Consider the following 10669-nt stretch of genomic DNA (forward strand, 5'->3'; position numbering starts at 1 on the left):
AATATTGAAGACACCTGGTGCCACATGCTAATCAGCTAATTAACTCAAAACACCTGCAAAGGCCTTTAAATGGTCTCTCAGTCCAGTTCTGTAGGCTACACAATCATGGGGAAGACTGCTGACTTGACAGCTGTCCAAAAGACAACCATTGACACCTTGCACAAGGAGGGCAAGACACAAAAGGTCATTGCTAAAGAGGCTGGCTGTTCACAGAGTGTCCAAGCACATTAATAGAGAGGCGAAGGGAAGGAAAAGATGTGGTAGAAAAAAGTGTACAAGAAATGGGGATAACCACACCCCGGAGAGGATTGTGAAACAAAACCCATTCAAAAATGTGGGGGAGATTCACAAAGAGTGGACTGCAGCTGGAGTCGGTGCTTCAAGAACCACCACGCACAGACGTATGGAAGACATGGGTTTCAGCTGTCGCATTCCTTGTGTCAAGCCGCTCTTGAACAAGACACAGCGTCAGAAGCGTCTCGCTTGGGCTGAAGACAAAAAGGACTGGACTTCTGCTGAGTGGTCCAAAGTTATGTTCTCTGATGAAAGTAAATTTTGCATTTCCTTTGGAAATCAAGGTCCCGGAGTCTGGAGAAAGAGAGGAGAGGCACAGAATCCACGCTGCTTGAAGTCCAGTGTAGTTGTAGTTTCCACAGTCAGTGATGGTTTGGGGTGCCATGTCATCTGCTGGTGTTGGTCCACTGTGTTTTCTGAGGTCCAAGGTCAACGCAGCCGTCTACCAGGAAGTTTTAGAGCACTTCATGCTTCCTGCTGCTGACAAACTTTATGGAGATGCAGATTTCATTTTCCAACAGGACTTAGCACCTGCACACAGTGCCAAAGCTACCAGTACCTGGTTTAAGGACCATGGTATCCCTGTTCTTAATTGGCCAGCAAACTCGCCTGACCTTAACGCTATAGAAAATCTATGGGGTATTGTGAAGAGGAAGATGCGATACGCCAGACCCAACAATGCAGAAGAGCTGAACGTCACTATCAGAGCAACCTGGGCTCTCATAACACCTGAGCAGTGCCACAGACTGATCGACTCCATGCCACGCCACATTGCTGCAGTAATTCAGGCAAGAGGAGCCCCAACTAAGTACTGAGTGCTGTACATGCTCATACTTTTCATGTTCATACTTTTCAGTTGGCCAACATCTCTAAAAATCCTTTTTTTGTATTGGTCTTAAGTAATATTCTAACTTTTGAGATACTGAATTTAGAATTTTCATTAGTTGTCAGTTTTAATCATCACAATTAAATGAAATAAACATTTGAAATATATCAGTCTGTGTGTAATGAATGAATATAATATCCAAGTTTCACTTTTTGAATGGAATTACTGAAATAAATCAACTTTTGATGATATTCTAATTATATGACCAGCACCTGTATTTAATACACAGCACTAATTTTCAAAGAGCCACTGATGGACAGTCATTTATAAAGATTATTTGTAAGAATTATGTTGATTGGCTAACAAATGAGTACTAAGTAATCAGTTATCAAAACTTTTTCCTGTCAGTTGAGTAATTTATTGACCCTTTCTTCGATCAGTAATTCACCTTTTCCCATGAGCAACAACTTAAACCAAGTCATACATTACATTTAGTAATCACAAACAAAATTAACCTTTGAAAATTGCCTGTTGAAAACAATTTTTTTTAAAGTTCAAACTGCTGCAGCCGATGGATCTTAAAAATAAGGAGAAGTCGGTCAAAGCCACCATTACTGTATATAGACTATAGGAAGTGTGCATGTTGAATCCAAAGTCCTCTCTCCTAAATTCATTGTGCGGACTGAGTTAAGCAGTATACTTGTCCAAGTTGCTCTTGATATGTGTCAGTGGTTTGGTTAGATTTCTCTCATTTATGAATGCCTTTGGTTTCTTCCATCTAGGGTACCAAATATGGTTGCCTGGGGAACAGTTGGCGGAGTGGCGCTCATTCACTTCACAGACTGGCGATTAGTTCTAGACTATGTGCCATACATTAGAGGGAAGTTCAAGGATGAGTAAAGTCCCACACAACTAACACAACTGTGAGTGTATTGTTGTTATAAGCAGCACTTCTAAACAAGCTTTCACTCACATGCTCTGTTTGCTGTGTTCATTTGGATTGTAAGCCCCACCCATGTACTCAAGATAAGATGCAGACAGGTGTAGGTCATGCCAGGTGTTGGAACTGAACATTCAAATTAATGTTCTGAGTATTGGTTAAAGTTGCTTACACCCGACAGTTTGTTGGAACTCTATTCACCACTCGTGCATCTGCACAGGCAGCCCCATACCGAGGTCAGAAATGTTATTCTAAAACATCTTCAGTGCTCACTAACCAAAGCTTACTGTAGGTGTTAGGAAGAATGGCCACAGAGATCAAGCTGCTTTTGTGCAGGGTGTTAGACAACAACTGTGCTAGCACAAAAGATTTATGGTTCTGTCTAATCTAAAGCTTTGCAAATGGGTCAGATTTGTTTTAAAATAGAAACTGGGTCAGTTTATGACAAGATAAAGGTTTAGAAAAATGATGCATTTAGCAGAACTTGTACAATCATTTTGGTACTAACCATTAGAGCTTTCCTACATTGATCAAGTATAATATCAGTGCTATAATACTGTTATTGCAACCTAAATCCCAGGCAGTATTCATGATATTCATTCTGATGACTCCCATCATCCCCTGAACCCGTCCTTGGATGCGGTCTTGACAGAAGTCCAAGCTCAGAGACAGGAAGGATTCTTGTCACACATTCAAACAGATGTGTTTATGTACATTGTGTTACTGAATGGGCTGTGTGTCTGTCTACAGGACCAGAGCTTGGGAATGGGCACATGGGTGGATTGCTAAACAACGCAAGCTTAAAGGGGGATGCCCTGGCTCAACAATCAGTCACTGAGGGCTTGTTAGGAGTTTGGACAACAGGATGCACTCTGTATAAATGCTGTTCTTGATTCAGTATCACTTAATGTGAATAAATCTTTGATTTACCCCAGTGTGTCCAGGTATACTGCAAAATGCCAATTATTAAAATCTTATGGATAAACTGCTTGGTGAGAGGTTTTTTTTTTAAATTTTATTTTCTATTTTGTGTCCAGTGCTTCATATGCAAGTCTAGTATGTTTGCAATGAATTTTGCAATGAGCTGCATTTACTTTTCTTTTGCATGGAGCAGTTGTGAACGCATAGATTTTGTTGACCTGATATTTATTAAATGGTCATGACTATTTGTACTGTAAAAATAGTGTGAAATAAAAACAAGTACAGAATGCATATGTAAAGTTTGTGATAATGTAATACCTCATGCATGCTGAATGATACATATTCGCCGAGGTATTATGGGCCTAGTTGCGCCCTGAGAATACGCCGTGCTCGGCCAGACATTTTACTAATTTTATCAACCAGACTGCGAAATTTGCGTGGATAATGTCTTTCATTTCTCCCATCGAAGGGGGAGGGGACTGAAAGAGGAGAGGGGAGAAGGGATTTAACATAGCGAGAGGGAGAAAACGAGATAGTGTCTTCAAGATGGATAAAAACGAGTAAGTACATCATCTGAAGGGTAATGAAATCGCCATCAAGGGTGTTAATTGCAGTTGTAACGGTTAGCGTTTAATGCGCGATATGTCGTTTTCATAATATACTTGGAAAGTGTTTGCCATCGATTAGGCAAATGGACTCGGTGGTCTCGCATTTGAAAACAGCAACGCTGTGTTCTGCAGCTAGGATGTCGGTGTTTCTTAGCGTAATCATGATAAGGTTTAATTTTCCCGACATTTACAGTTAATGTTTAATTAAGCACGGAGTCTGAGTACTGCGTCGACAGTGTGCTATTTCGACAGATTTTAATCGTATAACGGCGATCATATTTGTTTCTGTATCGTTGTTACATACACAAAGCCTCCATAAATGCATGACATGCTTTTAAAATGGTGTCCATGTTTTGTCGATTAAATCTACTTTGTTCATTCATAAAAGCCGGCTCCAAGTCTGGATGACAACGGTAGGCATTGTCGTGGTGAAACGGCTCTCCAATTTCACGTAGCTAGCTTACATGAAACTTTAACATTTTTACATTACCGAGAAAGCTACAAGTGAAGGACTTTTTTTACTACATGTAGTAGATTTAATTATTCAGCAGCGTCCATGATTGTTGTCACTTCATCTTTGTGATGACTATTTACGGTCTATTTGTAGCTGTAGTCTAATTTATGTTTCCCATAGATTGACATTGATGTCGTGCTAGCCACCGGTCATGCTAGATTGAATAGAAAACATTACTTCCGGTAGAACATTTCAAAACAAAAGACTAATGACAATATGTATTTTGAGGGTTCTTGCTCTGTACGTTTCACACATACTGTATAAATTTCACTTTTGATTAAGTTAAGTAACCAAGAGTTTAAAATAAAGAAAGCTCAGGTAGAAAACAATAAAACCTAGGTTCAAAGACTAATTATTTTAAAAATATTTTAATTCAAGATGAAGATCAGTACATGCAGTTGAAAGCTCCGCAAAAAGCTAGTAATGGTCCTTGAATTAATATTGTTTTTTCCCTACCTTTCCAATGGTCAAGAACGAGAGAGTTAATGCTATGTGATTTTCCAGTATTAACCATTTCAACCCATCTAAATTAAAAATGTATTTTTTAAATTTGATGTAATTTATAATTGTAATTTAATTGTATTAATAATTTTCTATTTGATTGAAATTTAATTATTAAAGTTGTATTTTTTAATCGTAGTAGTAACACTACTTAAGCATTTTAGAAAATGTATGTGATTTTACTGTATTTTACACATTATATAGATGCTGGACTTCATTTTTTTTTTACATCACGTTAATTTAATCAGGTCAAGTCCCATTGAGACTGAGTTCTATTTTTTCAAGGGAGACCTGAGAGTAAGTTACATTAAAAAATGACAGAAGAATAATAATAGAATATAGTAAAATTGCAAGGTATTAAAAATCAAATTCATGATAAATGACATGGTAAAACAGTGAAATAAGTTCACTGTACTTAGTGTACAGTGTACTGAATTTAATGTTGGGGCTTCACAGGAGCCTTTTGAGACTTTGAGACCAAATTGCACGTTTGATGTGTTTTTACCGTGACAAATATGTAGTTTTATTATGAAGTCCGAATCTCCTAACTTCCTGTCTCGTCCTGACTGCCTCGCGGTGTTTTGATGCGGCCGCGCTGTCCTATGTTTTCCTTGCGGATGTAGCCCTCGTGCCCCGGCGATACAGGCAGGTGGTGATGTGGCTGAGGTCCGCGGCGGAGCGATCTGCGCGACGACAAAGAGACGAGATGTTGTTAGCAGGGAGATCCCATTACTGAGGGCGCATGTTGTAACATGGTCGAAACAAAAGCGTGAGAAGCGATAGGCCTGCCATCCAAAAAAATCAAAAAATCCAATCTGGTTATTCGCAGTAACTTTTAGTGGATTTATAGGCTACTCGCGCGGGAAATGGAGAAGAAAAGGTGGGATTGCACTGCTCTCCCCAAGGGCTGGAAAATGGAAGAAGTGACCAGAAAGTCGGGTTTGTCAGCTGGAAAAAGCGATGTCTATTATTTTAGGTACTAAACGAACGAGGCCTTGCAAAACTTATAGGTGCACAAGACACCGAGTTTGCGGACGTTGAAAACAGACAGGAGTGTGATAAGGGGGAACGGTGTAAAGTTTGGGATGGGAAGGGGAGGGGGAGGTTGTTTGCAGCGGGGCAACAAGGCCAGCCAGGCCAGCTCCTCTCACAAGTGTTGGGATAAGAAGGAGCCTGTCCAAGCGTGCAGGCTAGTAGTAGCAATTCACGCCTGGCGAGGCCTTTTGATGAATAAAACTCATCTCAGTTAATACTCTTTATTTCCCATTGAAGTGAATCAACAACGCCAGATTTGTTCTCATTTAGCAGAGGAGAAGAGCAAGATGAGGAACAGAGGCAAGAGAGGGGGGAGGCGGGTCGGTTGTATAGTTTGTGGTAGGCTAACTGTACAATCCTACTGGTGTTAACTGTGGTGTGTGATGTAAGAGACATTTGCATGAGTTACTAGCACGTATCCACCCACAGTTGTTCCTTTGTCATTGCTCAGGCTAAATATATTGTTGCCTCCCACAAGTGGAGATACAATGTTTCCATTCTGAAACATTTGATCAAATGTTAGTGTTGCCATGTTTACATTGTGTTCACTGGAGATTCATTTTAAGGCTGTGTATACTATGTTGTTGAGTATGTTTCTTTTTTTTTTATATATATATATAGCCATATCTACTCATACTAAAATGTGTGCAGCTTTTAGTAGATAACAGGGCTTATACAGAGTATTCATCAAAGATTTCATTCATTTCACAGAGTAATGTGATTTCAGTGTCTTTTACCACTTGGATGTGCTCTGTTTCTCGTTTGCTTCTGGACTTGTTGCATGTTGTGGTCCTTGTTTTGTGATTTTCTGTCTGCTGTGTTTGGTGTATTTTGACCCGTGACCTGTCCGTTTTGTTTCCCTGCCGTCACCTCCGTTTGGTTTTTCTGTCTTTGTCTGTCTGTCTTTTGTTCTGACCTTGTTTATTTTTATGTAAGCAATTCTGGTAGCATAGTCTTACCCAGTGTGTCTACCTCCCTGCCAGTCCATCTGGGAAGAAGTTTCGGAGCAAGCCTCAGCTGGCCCGCTACCTTGGCAACCAGATGGACCTCAGCTCCTTTGATTTCCGGACGGGGAAGATGCTGATGAGCAAGCTGAACAAGAACCGCCAGAGACTGCGCTATGATAACAACAACCAGAACAAGGTGAGACAAACAGGCTCACTGACGGTGGCCTGGACACTGTTTGGCACGAGAACACATACTGTACTATGGTAAAGAGTTAATAGATCCAGCACTGTAGGTGAAATTTTATGTAATGATCTCTTTTTTTCCTTATGGACCCAGAGTGGTGTGAACAGTTTGGAATAATTGTATTAAATTTAAAGAGATACAGCATACCCTGTGGCAGAGTGTTCATAAAAGGCAGCAACAGTAAAGTTATTTATTTTTCCCGCCAGAATTAAGATACCTTTTTATTAATCCCCTGTAGGAGAAATTCAGGTTGATATAGCAGCACAGAGGAATGTAAGAGATGCACACTATATACAATCAGTATATGGTAACTATTTACAACTAGATAAATGTCAAAAATATCATCAAGAACAGAGTGTCAGTTGGGTGCTGTGGCGTTGTGGAGCCTCATGGCTGATGGCACAAATGAGCTTTGATTTCATGCACTGGATCATTTCAGATAACTGTCTTGAGCACTTACATAAGCGACTAAAAACTGTGAATTTGAAGCCTCGCGTCCTCTGGCGCGGTTGCGATCAACAGTTTTGTGGAAAAGCATGTCATATTCTGTCTCTGCTCCTTTTTAAATCCTTTTGTCCATCCTCTCCTCATCTTCCCTTTCTGTTTTATTTATTTATTTTTTTAAGGGCAAACCTGACTTGAACACGTCACTCCCAGTCAGACAGACAGCCTCCATCTTTAAGCAGCCTGTTACCAAGGTGACCAACCACCCAAACAACAAAGTGAAGACGGATCCTCAGAAAGCCGTCGACCAGCCCCGACAGGTGAGCAGCCTCCGCCCTTTGCTGTTAACATCGCCCGTACATACCTGATACAAACCTGAATCATGTGTTATCTGATGCTGTTGCTTCTGAAGCTGCTCTGTCTGAAGGAAATGTGCAACCTTGAAACCGGATGAGCCAGACATGAGCTGTGTAGATGGTGGATTTGTTTGCGGCATTTCATTTAACTGGTTGGATTTCTTTCTGCCAAACTGCCTGCAGCTAATCTTACTCCCTTTTTTTTTTTTTTTTTTTTTTTTTTTGGTCTGCAGCTATTCTGGGAGAAGAAACTTAGTGGTCTTAATGCTTATGACATTGCAGAGGAGCTGGTGAAAACAATGGAACTGCCTAAAGGCCTGCAAGGTAATATAAACAAGTTAAACATTGAAATCTAATATTTTTTTGTATTTATAAGTTGTCGTGAGCACATTGACAGCTGTGATGTTTCTTTAAAATATCTTCTATCCACCCGGTTTCTCCTCTCAGGTGTTGGTCCAGGCTGCACAGACAAGACTCTGCTGTCGGCTATTGCGAGTGCGCTGCACACCAGCGCTGCTCCTATCACCGGTCAGCTGTCTGCGGCTGTGGAGAAAAACCCGGGAGTTTGGCTCAACACAGCGCAGCCGCTGTGCAAGGCCTTCATAGTCACTGATGAGGACATCAGGTAGGCAATCACAGAACACCTCCACAAAAGGATCACCTGTTTGTTTGCAGCGTTAGATCCTGATTGTTCACAGCTTGAGCCAATACACAGTCGGCTTTAAAATGCAGTTCCTGTTCCTCTTTGTAACTTTTTTTGCTTTTAGCAAAATGTATCAGTATGTGTGCCTGCGACACAGCCGTGTTACAAATCGGGCTCAGAGCTCCTTCAGTGTGTTTGAAAACAGGAAATAACTACTCAGGCAGTGTGAACAATGTCTCATGTTATCTGTTTTACCAGTTCATGAGGTACTGGCATCCATTTTACATGCGGAAGCACAATAATTCCTATACAAGGCATGAGTTGCAAGGAAATAATGGAGAAATCGTCCAAATTTGAAATGACCTTGAGGATTTCATTGTCGCCTTTTGTCATCTTAGATTCACCAAAAGTTCATCAAGTTGAGTCTGCTCAGAAATCCCACAGTACCAATAACAAGTGACCCTGAAAAAAAACACCATCTGTTGTGTGCTGATTCAATGGCTGTTAAAGGCAGCTGTAACTGCCAAGTGTAACAGTTTCCTGTTGTGTTCATGTGTAGGAAACAGGAGGAGCTGGTGTACAGTGTGAGGAAAAGGCTGGAGGAGGCACTAATGGCTGATATGTTGGCCCATGTGGAGGAGGCTGCCAATGATGGAGAGGCTCTGAAGGAGGAGGGCAACAGCAGCGAGGATATGGAGAGCGTATAGCACAGGTTGGTTAAGGGACAATTTAGGCCTATGGGCAAATTTAAGCGGACCTACATGCTGCCTAGATGATGTATGATCACCTAATTTAATGTTAAATTCAGTCTGAGAACATAAAGTAAAGGCATATCACGAGTTTTGTACTTGGTGCATGAGATATTACACAGTATATGCTGCAACCTAGCAATCCAAAAAAACTAGAGAATATGTTTCTTCTAATTGCCAATCCTTTTCTCTTGTAGGGTTTTGTGAAGTCCGGATGGGTTTGTTCAACGCCTGCACACACACACGACCGTGAACAGTAGGGACCCCTACAGCAGTCCAGCCCTGATGAACTGTATCCTAGTATCTGCTTCCAACTTAAACCTTAACCTGACTCACACCGGTCCCGTACAATGTAAAGATCCATCTTCCCCTTGGGAACACTTTTGAGTCTCAAATGCGTCTTTTCATCATTAACTCCACTGGATGGGGCTCCTTGACTTCAACACCAGTTAAATTACTGTGTATTTCTGAGCTCTGTAGATATTTTGGACTAGGCCATTTTAAAATATTTAAAAAAACAAAACAAATGACATCAAATGAACTTGCAAATATTAAAGATAACTTACAGTTACCTACAGTTTGTCAAATTCAGTCTTCGATGATAAGTGTATTTTTTACTAAAAGGCTTTGAATGGGTTTGTATTTTTTGCGACAATCATGTCAAATCCAAACATTTTATGTCAGCAAAAAGTCAATATGGGTGCGTTTTTTGTTTTTGGGCAGATTGGAAATGAATGTTTTGTATTTTTGACATGTCTCTTTCTTGAATTTTATGATGCACTCCATGAGTAGTTTTACACAAATCACACAGACTGTTTTTCTTTCTAGTGGAGCCAGTTCAGATGCAATTATACCGAGTTGAGCCCATTGGTGCCAGTCTGCAGGCGGCTGATGTTGCTAATGCAGACAGTGTAGTTCTGAATGCTGTGTATATCCATTGGAGAGGATAGGGTCAAGTTTTTCTTGCTGTAATTTCAAGGAAATATTTTCTTAAATGTCGGCTGTGTTATTCTGCGAGTCATGTTCTGTGTTGACCAAAGAGGAGACATGTCATTTTTGAAGAGGACGTAGATTTGACTTGCATATTACTAAAGTCCGCTTCGTGACTATATTGGTTCTGCTGATGTACAACTAAACATAAGGAAAGCAAAAGGTACACATGATGGGGCTGAGCACAATGGAAAAGAAATGACTTGATGAAACCTCTTTCTATTGTACAAATATAACTGTTTTTAACACTCATCATCATCAATAGGTGCTTACAGATGTTGTGAAACATTGCTGTTAATGCCAAGGCGTTGTTTCTGTCACAGCTTCAGTCCATTTTTGTGTTTTTGGTTTTTTTTGTGTCAATGTTACCACACACACGCTGCCTCCTTGTAAACCCACGCACAAAATTGGTGACAGCAAATTACAGTCAAGGTTGCATTTTAATGTGTTTTCATTTATTATCTGAGGAATAATAATTCTGTATTTTTTATCCCTGTTTGTCAAGGTTTGATAGTGAATAATATATCCAGCTGAAATCATGAAATTTCCTTCTCAATATCAGCAGGCTGATTGCTGAAATGAATTTGATTGTATTGCTTATTAAAATGAATCTGTATGTCATTAAGTCTCCTGGTAGTGTGTCTTTGTTTTTCTTTT

The 10669-nt window shown here is 40.3% G+C and overlaps 2 protein-coding genes across 5 annotated transcripts in view; both read left to right on the forward strand.

Moving 5' to 3' along the window:
* Positions 1-6759, forward strand: part of LOC123970943 (cytochrome b-c1 complex subunit 10-like) — an 82100-nt gene extending 75341 nt beyond the window's left edge. Inside the window, exons 2-3 of one of the 2 annotated variants that reach the window (XM_046049375.1) lie at positions 1903-2043; positions 6623-6759. In XM_046049375.1, coding sequence (XP_045905331.1) covers positions 1903-2020 — 118 coding nt within the window. In that variant the 3' untranslated portion in view covers positions 2021-2043; positions 6623-6759. Of the gene's footprint in view, positions 1-1902; positions 2044-2810; positions 3273-6622 lie in introns of those variants that run through there. The other variant, XM_046049374.1, reaches the window with a different exon arrangement.
* Positions 3446-10633, forward strand: mbd3b (methyl-CpG binding domain protein 3b). 3 transcript variants are annotated; one of them, XM_046049373.1, is made up of 7 exons: positions 3446-3541; positions 6623-6782; positions 7457-7594; positions 7864-7954; positions 8078-8255; positions 8833-8985; positions 9220-10633. In XM_046049373.1, exons 1-6 carry the CDS (start codon positions 3528-3530, stop codon positions 8978-8980), a joined length of 729 nt encoding a protein of 242 aa, XP_045905329.1. In that variant the 5' UTR covers positions 3446-3527; the 3' UTR covers positions 8981-8985; positions 9220-10633. The 3 variants fall into 3 exon arrangements, with proteins under 3 accessions (XP_045905329.1, XP_045905326.1, XP_045905328.1); XM_046049370.1 differs by lacking the exon at positions 3446-3541 and adding an exon at positions 5243-5580; XM_046049372.1 differs by lacking the exon at positions 3446-3541 and adding an exon at positions 5243-5484.
* Positions 10634-10669: the final 36 nt, after the last annotated feature.

Source organism: Micropterus dolomieu, linkage group LG05, assembly GCF_021292245.1.
Source record: "Micropterus dolomieu isolate WLL.071019.BEF.003 ecotype Adirondacks linkage group LG05, ASM2129224v1, whole genome shotgun sequence".
Lineage (NCBI taxonomy): Eukaryota > Metazoa > Chordata > Actinopteri > Centrarchiformes > Centrarchidae > Micropterus > Micropterus dolomieu.